Source organism: Phalacrocorax carbo, chromosome 8 (assembly GCF_963921805.1).
Source record: "Phalacrocorax carbo chromosome 8, bPhaCar2.1, whole genome shotgun sequence".
Classification (NCBI taxonomy): Eukaryota; Metazoa; Chordata; class Aves; order Suliformes; family Phalacrocoracidae; genus Phalacrocorax; species Phalacrocorax carbo.
The window spans coordinates 22,866,002-22,880,618 of record NC_087520.1 but is presented as its reverse complement, the minus strand read 5'-3'; the positions used below and the strand labels follow the sequence as shown (position 1 = coordinate 22,880,618).

At 56.8% G+C, this 14,617-nt stretch overlaps 1 protein-coding gene across 2 annotated transcripts; it reads left to right on the top strand.

The window, feature by feature from the left end:
* Window positions 1-1,418: 1,418 nt before the first annotated feature.
* Window positions 1,419-14,363, top strand: ADGRG1 (adhesion G protein-coupled receptor G1). Of its 2 annotated transcripts, none has more exons than XM_064459073.1 (14): window positions 1,419-1,628; window positions 7,427-7,514; window positions 8,025-8,450; window positions 8,992-9,115; window positions 9,198-9,345; window positions 9,426-9,554; window positions 9,797-9,913; window positions 10,426-10,471; window positions 10,811-10,911; window positions 10,995-11,110; window positions 11,682-11,956; window positions 12,606-12,717; window positions 12,983-13,251; window positions 13,702-14,363. In XM_064459073.1, exons 2-14 carry the CDS (start codon window positions 7,475-7,477, stop codon window positions 13,821-13,823), a joined length of 2,025 nt encoding a protein of 674 aa, XP_064315143.1. In that variant the 5' UTR covers window positions 1,419-1,628; window positions 7,427-7,474; the 3' UTR covers window positions 13,824-14,363. The 2 variants fall into 2 exon arrangements, with proteins under 2 accessions (XP_064315143.1, XP_064315142.1); XM_064459072.1 differs by lacking the exon at window positions 1,419-1,628 and adding an exon at window positions 1,765-1,918.
* The last annotated feature ends 254 nt before the right edge of the window (window positions 14,364-14,617 follow it).

Genomic DNA, 14,617 nt, shown 5'->3' with positions numbered 1-14,617 from the left:
GATTTTCAGGAACTTCTAGGGCTTTGAGGAACTCCCCAGCTTGAGCAATAAATCTTTATCAGGATGAGTGAGTGCCACCGGCCTGAACAAATGTCCCCTGCAAGGGACAGCACAAGGATTTCCTGCGCTCAGCCCGCGTCTTTGAAGGCAGCAGCTTGGCCTGCCGATTTACCTTAATCCCGATAACATCAAGTGCAGACTTTGACCTAAAAATAACACCTGATAACATCAAGCGCAGACAAAAGGCTCTTTGTTCCATAAACAGTGGCAAAAAGATGGCCTAAAATGTCCTTTCCTCACTGGGACATGGAGTCCACACCTGATCCCCCCTTCAGGAGGGCCTGATCCTGTGGGAGCTGCTGCTGGCTTTAGCAGTGTTATTCCTGGGAGGCGGATTTACAGCATTTCCCAAAGGAGCCGGTCAGGATGACCCACAGTGAGAGGCTTGGCTTGCCATGGTGCTCCCGTGGCTCCAGCTGCCATGAGAATGTGTTTCAGAGCCGGCCCCACTCCCTGCGGCATGGGGATGGTTGGGCTTCAAAGTCATCTTTGTTAGCCACGGTCTGGCCGCGTGAGGCCACGTGAGCCTCTTCCCGTGGGAGCCCCTTCCTGTGGGAGCTGGGGAAATTCAGGACTTGGAGCTGGAAATTAAACCAAGCTGGGGGATGATGCGGGCATGCGGGATGTCCCTCATTCTGGGGGTTCCAGTGCAGCCATGGCACCTCCAGTGCCACGGCCCCTTTTTATCTACATCGCTTTCCCTGCAGGAGTGGGAGGTTGTTTCCACCCTTCCCCCAGCAGAAATAAAAGTCTCATTCAAGGCATTGAAAATATCTGCAAGAGCAACTATTTACCCAGGGCACTTCCCGGAGCCCTCCCCGCCTGCCCTCCTCTGGCTCCCAGCAGCCTCGGCTTTCTCCTGTCTGGCTGTTTTTCAGGGCGCACAAAGGGCTGGCATGGATGTGGGCACTGTTTGGCAGCAGCTTTGTCTGCTCCTGCAGTGCCCATCACTGCCACAACTCTTCCAGCCTCAGCTCCCACCACGGGTGCGGGGTCCCAAGGGTGAGGGGCAGGATGCCCGTCTCTGACCTTGGGACAGGCGGTGGGAGCCATGTGCCCTGGCCACGGGGTCACCTGCAGGCCCTCCACTCTACATCTCAGCCCACCTCCTCCAGGGATGTGCCACGGGGGGGATGGGAGACACCCTCCCTAGCTTCCCCCTGGTTTGGGGCCTGGGCTCCTTGCCCTGCTTCTCACCCCCCTCGTTTCCTGCGGGGAGCATGACAGGGTTCACAGGGACACTCTGTCCCGGCTGCCTTCCCATTAATTGTTATTTTTTAATCCAGTTTTCAGCCAGGCGTGCAGCCGCCCAGCTCCTTCCCGCTGGATGCATGCCAGCCTGTAGCTGAAGGGCACTGGGATAGGGCACTCCCGACTCCCGGCTGTCCCCAGCCGTGGTCCCTCAGCCCATCCCGGTCCAGGTCCCGGTGCCGGTGCCGGTGCCGGTGTCGTTCCGGTTGGGCGGGGTGATGCAGCCCCGTGCTCCCGGGCAGAGCCAGGCTGAGCCAGGCTGAGCCGAGCTAAGCCGGCCTGGACTGGGCAGAGCTGGGCAGGTGCCGTGACCGAAGGTTGGTGGCTCCGCGGCTCCCGCAGCGATCCCAGGGGGTCTCGGAGAGGTCGGTGCGGCGCGACCCCTCCCGGTCCCGTCCCGCTGAGTCACCGCCTGCCCGGGGGACGGGACGGGACGGGACGGGACGGGGCGGGGCGGGGCGGGGCGGGGCGGGGCGGGCCCGCTTGTCCCGCGGCACCGCGCTGGGCGGAGCCGGGCTGCGAGGTGCCGAACCGAGTCCAGCCGGGCTGGTCTGCAAGGTGCCGAGCCGAGTCCAGCAGAGCCAAGCCCAGCCCGACCCGGGCACAGGTACTGGGGGCAGCGGGGAGCAGCCGAGCCGGGCAGGGGAGGGAGGAAGAGTGGGGGTGTCCGGTGTTTGCTTTCGGGGGTCCCAAAGGCCACGGTAAGGGGCGCTACCTGGCACGCCTTTACTGGGGATGCTGGGGGCGGATGCTGCGGGGTCCTTGGTGCGGGCGGGGAGGCGGCAGGGGCAGGAGGCAACCACTGGGTGCGGGAGCAAGCAGTGCTCCGGGCCAGGGGACCCCCACGGCTCTGGGCGTGTCACTCCCTGGGGCCAGCCTAGCAGCACTGGGAGGGCACTGGGGCTCTGCGTGGCTGCAACTGGTCCCACTGGGCAGCACCCTGGGACGCTCAGTTGGCCGACAGGGCAGGGAGCAGCCTGTCCAGATGGAGCTAAGGGGTGCTCCATGGGGGGCTTTGGGATGCACCCTGCACTGGTAGGTACAGGGACATTTTGTCTCCCCGTGCCTGAGCAGTGGGTGCAACACCTCCACCTGGGCAGGGACCAGGGGTCTCTGCTTGTGGCCAAGGTGTGAGTTGTCTGGTGAAGCCCCCATCCCTGCCAAATGGGGCTCGCCCTCGCCTGCCTCATTGTCTCTTGCCCCTGCCCTGGAGCCAGGCTGAATTCCTGGGCTGTGGAGCCACGAAACCCCCTGAGCCACCCAGGACCAGCTGCTCGCGGCTGCTGCTGGCAGCACAGCTGAGCCATGTGAAGCCCCTGCCGCCAGGCCAGGCCCTGCGTGTGGCCACTGCTTCCCACTCTAGGGGAACCACCAGCGTGCCCCATTCCTCCTTCTCCTCCCTCCTGGTGAAGGGTGCAGCACCCCCGTGGGACCGCCAGCATGTCTCGACAGGGTGCTCTTCCTCCCCTAAAATGCCTGTAGGGGGGATTCCTCCTGCAACATCTCAGCTTGCTGCTGCTGGTCCTGGCACGCTGATGCAGGATGCTCTGGGTGCTCCCTGCCCACAATCTGCCTGAACTACCCCTCCAGAGGACCAGCAAAACCCAGTAAGGCCAGCTGGAGAATTGAAATGAAGTCCCCTGGAATAACCTCCTGGCAGCAAGTCCGAATGGCTGTTGAGGAGGGAAGGCAGCCAAAGCTCATTTCACAGTCTGAGGGCTGCAGTAACCCCCCTCCAAGCTCCACCGCCAGTGAGGAGCCAGGAGTGTTTTGGAGATGTGGGGGAGGCAAATCCTTTAAGCCCAGGACTGCAGCCACGGTAGGTTTGCCATGCCCCTTGCTCTGGGTTTGCAGCTCCAAAGTGAATTAAGCCAAGGCCTAAAAATGCTGCATACTTGGTTGCAGTCCAGCTCCTAATCCCGTGGCCTGGGGGCTGCTATTCGCAGAACAACAGGTTTGCAAGCAACTGTGTGCTGCTGGGAAGGGGACTCCCAGGGCTGGCCATCCCCGCACCTTGCAGTGGCAGCTGTGGGTGTCAGAGGGACGCTGTGCTGTGGGGTTTGCAGACAGTGGCCTGGGTGGCTCCCAGCATGCCAGTGCCCACGTGGTACCAGCTGGGTGGCAGCGTGCCGACACTTGCTTTTCAGGAGGGCTCCAACCCACCAACTCCTTTCCCATCAGCTCGCTGACAGCTGGGGCTTGGCAGGGATCTGTATCCTCTTACCTGGCTTCTTGAGTACTGCAACCTTCACCCTGGTTGTGCTCAGCTTTTTTGCAGCCAGGAAAGCCTGCCAGGACCAGGTTCACCCTTGCTGGGCTCCAGTTGGCTGCTTCCTATGCTAAACCCCTAAAGCCTGGGAGCCTGATTTGGGGTGGTCCTGGGCTGCTCTGCACTGCCCTATACCTTCCTTCCCTGGCACCCACGGTGCAGGCAGGCAATGGGGACCCTGCTCATGCAGAGGGGGACAAGACCCGGGAGGGGATGCAGTGTTTTGGAAGCCATTTAAAACCCAGGGGAGTGGTTTGGGTAGAGGGAAGGTACAAGCCGACCTGCAGGAGGAGGTCAAGGGGTTTCTCCTGATAAAGGCTGAGCGGTGGGACCGTGCCATAAGGATGGCTGTCTGTATCCCCTGAGGCCAGTGCTACATGGTGCTGGGGAGGACAATGTGCACTGACTGCTTTGTTCCCATTTCAAGCTAGCCCTGAATTTGTCGCAGGTGTACCTGGTCCTTTGCAGGCCGTCTGCAGCCCCTGCCAAAGCCACAGGCTTTGTGTGCCACTGAACCAGGTGCCGTGTTGCCCAGGAAGCAGTGGTTTAGTTTGCTGCGATATTTCTGTCTGTGGTGTCTTTTTAGGAAATGGAATTTTTTAAAAAGATTTTGAATATTACAACCCAACCTTTAAGCAAAACCTCCATCTCAAGAGCCTCAGAGTCCGGCGGTCTGCCTGTGCCAGCGTCCCCTCTGCTCCCCCCATGCCTGCTTGGGAAGGGATGGTTGCCAGTGGCTGGTGAATGACAGATCTGATAGGGAACTGTGCCACTCTGTTGGAATCTTTATCGGGTCTGGTTTTGTTCTGTCAGCAAAACTTATCTCATGGGTGCCGAGTATTGTGTGGAACCCCACAGCCCGGGAAAAGCTGATCCTGCAGCACAGGCTTGGCACAGCCAGGCTGCCAGCGCAGCGCAGCTGCCGCTCAGCAACTTGGGCATTAACAAACATGCTGGGTCGGACCCTGCCGCCCACTGGTGATGGGGAAGGCTCGCGTGCCGATGCCGTGAATAACGGGTGGGTTGGCCCCTGTGTGTGCGAGCCACTGGCCAAGGACAAGGGCACTTTGTGAAGCAGCCGGGTGACCAACAGTGGGGCATCCCCTTCGTGAGGGGGTCTCTGCTGGGGTACCTGCCTCCTTGGGCAGCTCCAGCCCCAGGGCACATTGTTTGCACTTCCTACAGTGGAGGCCAGTCATGCAAAGCATCTTGGGGAGTCCGTCCTGGCTTGCATATCCATGCCTCAGTTTCCCCATCTGGTTCCTGAGCCCTTGCCCGGGTAACAGGCTGCGGGTGATGAGCTGTGGACTCATTAGCATCTTGAGGAACAGAGCATTGGCTTATTTTTTCTAATGGACCTGGAAGGAAAACAGAGATAAAAGTCCCTGGATCTCCCCATTTCCGGTGTTTGTTTGAGGCGTCAGATCATCTTCCCTTCTCCTCGGGAAAAACGTCACATCCAAAAGCCACGTGCCACCTCCACAAGCTTAAATACATGCTGCCAAGTCACCCAGTAAACACCAGGCTTTTTTAGGTTGTTTTCCTGTTTGCCTCCAGGTTTAGACGTTGCTGTATTATTCCTTGGCTTTCCTTTCCGAGATCAGTGTGTTCTTTCAACGGGTGGATAAAACGTGATGCCCGGGGCTGAGCCTCCCTCTGTGCCAGCAGCAAGAGAGCCTGGTCCAGCCTGTGTAACCCCAGTGGTTTCCCTGCCACCTCTTTTTACATCATCTGGCTGATTTTGGGGCCAAACCAGGATGTTTTCTCTGTGTTATTGTTCTTAGAGGAGCTCAGCCCCCAGGCTGGGGCAGTGGGTAAACCCATCCTACCTTGGGGATGATGGAGTGGAGGTAGGGTTGGTGCTGAAGGGGGTCTCTGCTTGGTTACCATGATAGTGTGGGACCTTTGAAGACAGGTGATACTGGGGAAATGCCCTGGGGACACATGGCATTGCCACAGGTACCCAGGGGCAGTGATGCTACATGTCCCCCACTGCTACCCAGGGATGGGAAGATGACGGGGCAGAATCTAGCCCCAGCATGGGCTCAGTGCATCCGGCTCCCTCCAGCACTGCTTATCACTGGCACAGATGGAAACCGTGTTTTCCCGCTGCAAAACCACTTTCGGGGGGATTTTCTCTCACTATTGTTTGGCTCAGGAAACAGCAATCGGCGTTGGGGCGAGCGGGACCATACAGGGCTTAGAGGGGAAATACCAGCTCCCCCACCCACATCCCCACAGGGATTTCTGGTCCCGGTTGAGTAATGGCTGAAAGGGGCTCATCCTGTCCTCTGACCACCCCAATAAAATTCCAGCTGAGCCAATGGAGCAGGATGGGCTGAAGCCTTGCTGGAATTCAGCATTCTCCATCTGGAGGGGATGCTTTCCCAGCACCCCGGCTCTGTGCCATGATGCTATGGGTGGCATTGCTTGTAAGCGATCCAGGTGTTTCCTATCGCCACCAGCATTTTGCCACCCTGGATCTGTTCTTTCTGGATACTTGTGCATGATTCCCAAGTGTGCAGCAGGGCACTGGCATGCCAATTCTGTCCACATCCAGCTACTGCTGCCAAGTTGTGCCTGTGCCGTACCCTCCCAGCCCATGCTGGGGAGCCTCGTTAGCGCCACTCTTAATTATATCCATGGCAGCAGGTTAATTAACTACCTAAAGTCCCTGCCTTCCAGCAATAAATTACTGGAAGAAGCAGACGGGGAGGGACGGCAAGTATCCTGTGCCGGTGCAGGATGTGCCCCGGCTCTTTGCTAGCCAGAGAAAACTCTGGGAGAAACCCATGTTGGTGGGAGAAACCTGCTAATAGGGACGCTGAGTTTTCAAGCAAGTGGTTTTCCCTCAGCCTTCCCTTGGGTGGCCCTTGGGTGACCCTTGGGTGCCTGGGAGAGCACATAAGCCTTTGCAGGTGATGCTGGTGGGTGCCCTGGCACCTTCTTGGAGCACATGAAATGGGATTCAGCCACTTGGTGGGTTTCAAGCAGCATGCTTTGAAAGCGGCAGAGGAGTAGGATGCAGTGGTGGCAAAGCAGATGCCAGCTTGTCTGTGGGTGTTGGCAAGCATTTGGCTCTGCCAGCTGGTCCGGTAGCCCCTGCTGATGCTGTCCCACCCTGAGGGGACTCCTGCTGGTTGCTGCACCCCGGCACGATGGGTCCCACCAGCCTTGACCCATTGCTGGGGTGACAGTAGGGCGAGGAGGAGGTGAAGCTTGGTGCACCCCAGCAGTGCTGGAGATGCAGTTCACAGTGCAGGGAAGGTGGAAAGTGTCATCGAAAGGGCTGCAGGTGTGAAGGCTGCAGCCACGTGGAACACATGGGTGTAGCAGCAGCCTAGGGTGCTTGGCACTAGCCTGGGTGCAGGTTACAGGAGCCCTGGCTGCATATAAAGTTTGCATCGTGCCCGGCTCCTCGCCTAATCTGCAGGAGCTGAAAGCACCCAAGAAAATAATTTTAGAGCTGACGAATTAGGAAACCACCATTTCCTTCTGTTCCTATCGCTTGCGATAAGAAGCCAAGGCCTGAACTGAGATGTGAAGCAGGGAGTGGAAGAGGGGACCCCTCCTGTGCTGAATCGTTGGCGGTTGGTGCCTGTGGTGGGGGACCCTCCTTGTGCCAAGAATGCAGGGATCTGGCGTCTGGCCTCCCCCCTCCTTCCAGCCCACAGCTGGGTGTGATGCCTGGTGCTTGTGGCCCCTCCTGGTGGCAGAGGCACCAGGGAGCCAGCTGTGACACCAGCTAGTGTCCCACTGGCACAGCCTTTGCTCTCTATCCCCTGGCCCCATGGTATGGGTGATACCTAATATTCATGTGGCCCCTTTCCTTTTGTACCCTTCTAGGCTCTGCTTTCTCCTTGGAGGCAAAGCCAAAGCAGAGAACTGCCTGTGATGAAGGTCCTCCTTCTGTTCCTTCTCTCCCTCCTCCAAGGTAGGCTGTCCTCAGCCACGTCCTGCCCTAGCCTGAGGGGCCAGGTTTGGTCTGCTGGATGTAATTGGCAGGCCCAAAATACTGGGAGGGCATCAAGGGGCATTTGCAGCCATGGCTTCCACAGAGGTGAAATGTCTCATGGACTGACATGCCTCTGGTGGGGACTCTGGGGCAGGATGAGCCTTTTCCAGAATAAGGAGATGGTCTCCATCCATCGTATCTGGAGATGGAGAGCTCCTCTGTTGGTCTCTGCCAATGCAGGTGGTGGCACCAAGACATGGGAGGTCCTGCTGCCCCAGGAGCCTTGGCTCCCTGGCAAACCCTCCCAGCGTGGCCATGAGGACATGGGGAGGTGGCCAACATCACATACGCCATCTAGGATGGGGTCAGGATGTCTGGGGCAGAGAGCCTGGCATGCCACACATGACAGCTGCTGTGGGGGTGCGGTATTTGCTGGGGGTGGCTGCCCCTCTGGCTGAACTGGCATCTCCATGTGCTTGTGCAACGCAGGGATGGGAGCCAGCAGCCACCGGGAAGAGGACTTCCGCTTCTGCGGTGACCGAAACCAGACCCAGAACAGCTCTGTCATCTATGAACATGGCCCTGCCACCATCTCCATTGAGAACACAGCCCAGGCGCTGATAATAAAAAGGCCCTTTTTGCCAAACAAGAGAAATTCTTACTACAAGTACAGCTTGCCCCCTGCTTTGGGCAGGTATCGCTTCTGCGTCTACTGGTTCAAGGCCAACAGGACCCTGAGGCTGGCATATGGGAAGCAGAACTTCCTCCTGGGTGGGGACCCATCCAACAGCATCACCCAGGGGAAGGAGAGTCAGAAGACTGAAAGAATTGGCACCTCCATCTTCAACGTGTCTTACATCTCAGAGGGTGGGAAGAACACCTCCCTTGACAGCGCACCTGTATACTTCTTCCGCGGTAAAGGCAGTTCCATGTTATTTTAAAGAAATGAAGGTTTCTTTTCATCCCAAGCCCATTCTCTAGCCATCAGCGAAGCATTGGTGGTATCCCAGCACCACTAGCTGTATGTGCTACAGCATGATGGTGTGAAGGCATAGCTGAAGGGTGATGGAAGGGGACATAGGTTTACTTGAAGCAGCCCAAAGGCAGCCCCCAGTATCCAGGCTCTCCAAAGATGAAGACAGAGATTTTAAAGTCTTTTGCACCCTAAAATCCTGGAAAACTATGGGCTTTGCAGAGGTCTCTGAAGGTCCCATCTGCACTGCTAGACACCTAGCTACCCTCAGCCAGCCTAGTCCTGATGCCCTTGGTGGGAGCCAAACTCTGAGTGGCAGGAGAAACTCTCTGGGTTGGGGTCTCCATCAGCTCCCCTGGCTTGGGGTCACCTTGAAGCCCTCTGCTTTCTGCTCCCACCAGGGCTGTGCCCAGTTGGTTCGGGGCACGGGGAAATTGGCTCTGCCCGTGCATCTCATGGCGTTTCCTTTCATGTGCCTATCAGCCTCTCCAGAGAGCATGCCCGTCTGGGAGCAAGATGTGGAGGAGCAGCTCACTGCCTTGGACAGCCTCATTGCCCAGCCCCTGGTGCCGGCTGCAGGAGCCACGGAGCAGCGGGTGCTTCGGCGGTGAGTTCCTGGCTCATGCAATTCCCGCTGCTGCCACTACAGAGCCCGCTGCATCCTGCTCACTGCACCCCTTCCCCGACAGCAAACTCAGGGAGCTGGAGAAGACGCTGTCCAAAGTGGAGCTTGAAGGGCAGAATCAGACCTTTGGGAAGGCCACTGTGCGTGCGACTGTCTTGAGGGTCCAGCCCACTCAGGCTCCTTGGCACCTAGCCTTTGCTTCCCAAAGAGAGGTGGGTCCTGGGCAGCCTGCCCTGGTGGTCTTGGTCTGCCAGCATCCTCTCCCAACCTCCTGATGAGTCTCTCCTTTCAGGAGGGTGAAGAGGTTCATGGGTTCGCGGTGGACCTGCCGAGCAGCCTATTCATGATGGCGAAGGAGAGGGAGGAGGTGGTGGAGCACAGGGTGCTCCTCATGGATATCAACAGCCAGACCATGTTCCAGGTAAAACCCACATGTGTGGCATGGTGGGGTGTCCCCGCCATGCTGGGGGCTTTGGTGGTACAGTGTGGCAGGGATGCCACCCAGACCAGGGTGTTGGTGCTTGCTTGGAGAAGATGCTTCAAAGATGAGATAGAAGCTTGATGGGGAAAGAGGCATGGGATCTCCTTCATTGGGACTCTCACCCACTTCATGCCCAGCAGCAATCCCTTCCCATGCTACCATTGCCTCCTCTTCTCCCACAGGATGAAAACAGCAGCCACGTCCTGGGTGACAAGGTGATCGGCATCTCCCTGGTGGACACGGTGGTGGCCAACCTCTCTGATCCAGTGGTCCTCACTTTCTTCCATGACCAGCTGCCGGTAGGTGGAGAAACAGCCTCATTGAACCTGGTCCTACCAGGAATGGAGGAGCAAGGAGGGCTCAGGCCTTGCCAGCCTACAAAGTGGTCACAATCCATCAGGTCCATGCCCTTGGCCTGCCTGTACAGAGTCTGCTATGACTTCTGGGGCTGTATCATGATCATGGCTTCGTCATGTGCACTGGTGGTGATGCTGCCTGCTCCCGTCCAGGAGATGCTGCTTTGCAGATGTGTTGTCTCCAGCACAATCTCCAAGGCTGGGGAAGGCTTTGAGTTAACAATCCCTTGGCTCATTCATGGCCCTGTCAGGTGCCTGCCCAAAGCCGAACCCCTTGTTTGAAAAAGGGGACCTGTGAGGAAGTATCTGCCTGGAGCCTGGTCCCATGATATGGGACAGTTTATCTCCTGAGGCCATCTTGCCTCCTGCCACATGTTATTCCCTATCAAATGTGCTGGACAGGCAACAAAGCCACTGCTGCATCCTGATCAGGGCCTGTGATTTTGTCATTGCAGAGGAATGTGACCCCACTGTGTGTCTTCTGGCAGGAGGATGCCACCGGTGAGTGCTACTGCACTTGGGTGTTAAGCCAGGCGCTGCCTTTGCTCCTTTTGTAGGGTACCACAGTCCTGCTGGTAGGAGTAAAAGTCACTCTGCACCTCCCTTCCTAGCCCCAGCTCCATAAACCTATCGCACAGGGTTGATTTCATGTTTTCCCCTCCATAGATAACCTAAGAGCTTTCTCGCTCCCTAGGGATGGGTCCTGGTGCTGAGGATGCCATTTGAGTGTGTGTGCTTGGCATGTCCTCCCCCTACCATGGACACTTTGCCCTGAAGATCCACAAACCCAAAGTAGATGTTCCTGCTCCTCACCAAATGCTCTCCCTTTCTCTTGCGCAGCCAGCTCTGGGAGCTGGGACAGCTATGGTTGTACAACAGCAACAGAGAGCAGCCAGACGGACTGCAGATGCAACCACCTCACCTACTTTGCTGTGCTGATGGTGGGTAGTGCCTTCCCGCAGGTCTCTACATCGTTCCCACTGGCTGTTTTTCCCCACCATCTCTCATTCCTCCTTCTCCTCAGGTATCCTCCCCAGAGATCACCTACATACACAGGGATTACCTCAGTATCATAACCTACATCGGCTGCCTCATCTCAGCTTTGGCATCCATTTGCACTATCTTCTTCCTCTACTTCAGGTATGTTCTGACAGGTGACCCCATGCTCCTTGTCTGCATCCTGCCCGTTGCTACTACACCTGTGTGGGCACAGACTCTCCAAACACAGTTGGTGGCCTGGCTAGAAGATGGTGAGGGAGCCATGCTCGAAGAAAGCAGAGTTCTCCCCTCCAGAAACCACCCTCTTTGTCAGGTTACCCACAGGGCGCTTGAAAACATCAGCTGTTTTCAATGATTTTGGAGAATCAGCTTGGTTGTTCTGGCAAGCAGAATCCTGCAAAGATCTTTTCAAGGGCCCAGTGGAGAACATGAGTGTCTTCTCCTGAGTCATGTCACTGATCCTACATGGATGATTCAGAGCTGAAGTGTGTCGCTCCCTACCCCCCATGGCCTAGACCTGAAATGCAGGGTCAGCTGCAGGGACCTGAATTTGCACATGTAACAGGTGGTCCCACCTGTGGTGTTAGGGTCTCAGTCCCTGACACCACCAGAGGGTCTCCTGGCTCTTCTGGCAGAAGCAAGTTGCCCCATGCGGACCAAGGATGCTGGCAAGGCATAGTGATGAGGTCTCCCCCACTCCTTACTTCTCCAGAAGCAAGCAGCGAGACCAGATCACAAGCATGCACATCCACATGAACCTGCTGGGTGCCATCTTCCTCCTGGACATCGCCTTCCTCATCTCTGAGCACTTGGCTTCCAGCAGCAGTGAGGCAGTCTGCAGAGCTGGGGGGCTGTTCCTGCACTTCTCCCTCCTGAGCTGCCTCACCTGGATGGGCATTGAGGGCTACAACCTCTACCGGCTTGTGATTGAAGTCTTCAACGCCTACCATGACCAGTTCCTCCTCAAGCTCTGTCTGGTGGGCTGGGGTGAGCATGAGGGAGGCAGAGACACCCTGAGGGTCTGGGCAATGGGGGCAGAGGGACACTTGAGTAGGTCTTTCCCACCATCGATGGTGACTGGATGGGGATGGAGATGTAGCTGTGGGGGACCAGATGTCTGAGAGCAGAGGGGTGTCTCTGTTGAGAGACTCGCTGGAGAAAGAGACTCAGTGGCTGAGAGCAGAAGCTGGTGCTAGAGCAAGGGTGGGTCACCCTGGGGGTCACCCAGCAAGGGAGGCATGTAAGGGCCACTGCTTGGGGTCTTTAAATAGTAATTAATCCTCTCTTTCTGAAAGAAACATCCAGGACAGGCCAGAAAGATGGGCTTGATGCAGGAAACCCCCACACCTCTCTGCCGTGCTTTGGTCAGGAAGGCGCAGTAGGAAGATCTAATGATCTTTTGTGGACTAAAATTCCACTACCCTGGGAGACACCCAGCTGGGGTCGGTGCAGCACAGCTCACTCCCAGGCCAGGGCTTATGCCAGGCATCTTGGTGCATGCTCCATCCTTGGTTCCCCCTTGGGAAAGAGGGCATTGGTTTTTACTCTGTATGGGGAGAAAGATGCAACAAATCTTCCCAGAAGGCCTGAGGGCTGGGGACTAGAGCGGCTGCTTCACTCTCTTCTTGCTATGCAGGACTCCCTTTCTTCTGCGTGATGCTGATCTTCCTGACTAGCTGGACGAACTACGGCCCCTTCTCCATTCCTGTCTATGAATCCATTGGTGGCAAATCCACCAACGCAACCATGTAAGTAATGGAAAATGGGTTGCCTGGTCCCTAGTCTTAGATGAAGTCAACTAGCTAAACCTTCACTGTGTCCTACAGATTTTCCCTAGCCCACCTGTGGCTTTTTTGGGGCTTTGTGCAGGGTGGTGGTGGGGTATCCCCCCTCCCTGTTTAACTAATCTGGGTACTGGGTTTGCACTACACCTTTGTGCTTCCCCCGACCCTTCCAGCTCCTGTCCCTGTGTGGTGACACAGCATAACCCTCTGCCCTTTCTGCTCCCTCCAGATGTTGGATCACGAGCCCTCTGATCCATAATGTCGTGAACCTGGGTTTGTTCAGCCTGGTGTTCCTCTTTAACTCAGTCATGCTGGGGGCCATGGTCCGGGAGATTCTCCGGCAGAACAAGAAGGGCCACAGGCTCAAGCACGTCTTAGCCCTCTTTGGGCTGAGCATCCTGCTGGGCATCCCCTGGGCACTGGTTTTCTTCTCCTTCACCTCTGGCATCTTCCGCCTTGTCTCCCTCTACATCTTCACCATCATCAACTCCCTCCAAGGTGAGCCTGAGATACTGGGCTCCTCTGAAGGGCACTGGGGCTTTCATGGGGTATTGGTGAGGTGGTGATGGGGTATGATGGGAGCCATCCCTGGCAGGCTGGCTTGCTTGCCCTAGACTGCTGTTGGTCCTTAGAGGGGGTTCACTCACCCTTCCTTCCCTTTGGTTGTCAGTCTCTTTTCCCAGGTAACAAGTGATAGGATGAGAGGAAATGGCCTCAAGTTGCGCCAGGGGAGGTTTAGATTGGATATTAGGAAATTTTTTTTAATTGAAAGGGTTTTCAAGCATTGGAACAGGCTGCCCAGGAAAGTGGTATTTAGAAGACATGTAGACATGTTTAGGCACATGGTTTAGCGGTGGACTTGGCAGTTCTGGGTTAGCTGTTGTACTCAAACATCTTAAGGGTCTTTTCCAACCTAAATGATTCTATGATTCCTCCCTCCTGTCCCAGGTTTCCTCATCTTCCTCTGGTACTGGACCATGGTGCTGCAGGCGAGAAAGTCCCCTGACTCGCAGAACAGCTCTGACAGTGTCAAACTGCAGCCGAACAGCAGCCAAAGCCACCTCGGCTGAGCCCCGTGTTGGCTGCGCTGCGTCATGCCAGGGTTCCCTGTGCAGAGGATGGCCATGGGAAGGACCAACGCCATCCGCTTTGCCACTGCACCCATCTCGTAGAACTGCTAGGAGCCCAGGGACCCACAGCAAGGCTGTCTGCCCCTCTCCTCTGCCGGCCCCCTTCCCAATTTTCCTATCCACTGCATCCTGCTGGGCAGCGGCGCATCCCTTGGCTTGGCATCCTTGGGGCAGGAGGGGGGGATGTTCACCTGGTCAGTGGGGGCTGCAGGAAGCAGAAGGGGCAGGGACAGGGTCCCCTCCTGTGCCTCAAGGCCAGGGATGGTGGGTGGGAAAGGCCCATCTCCAGTCCTTGCTAGTGGTCACCGAGAGGGTCCTTCCCAAGCGAAGACAGAACAACTCTGCCCTCCCAATATCCTCTAGCAACTGAGATAATCTATTTTTGTTATTTTGTTGAATGTATATTTTTGGATGGTGTAGAAGTTTAATGAGCATGCCTGCACACCAGACTTGTGCCGATTAAAGTTATTCCTGCTTGGAGTGCAGCTTGCTGGGGTCTATCTGCTAGGAACATTCACGGGCTCTCTGATGGGATCTGTCCCTTGGCTGGGGTTGTCCCATCCCCACGGCAGGACCTGGCATTTCACCTGTAGGATCCTGCTGAGCTAGGACAGTAATGGCACTCTTGGCAGAGCACCGGCAACCTGGTGCTGTAGGGGTAAGGGTCATGGAGGGGGTGCCACGGCTCAGGAAGCTGCTGCAGTCTCCAGGGACTGTCACTACCCAGTGAAGAG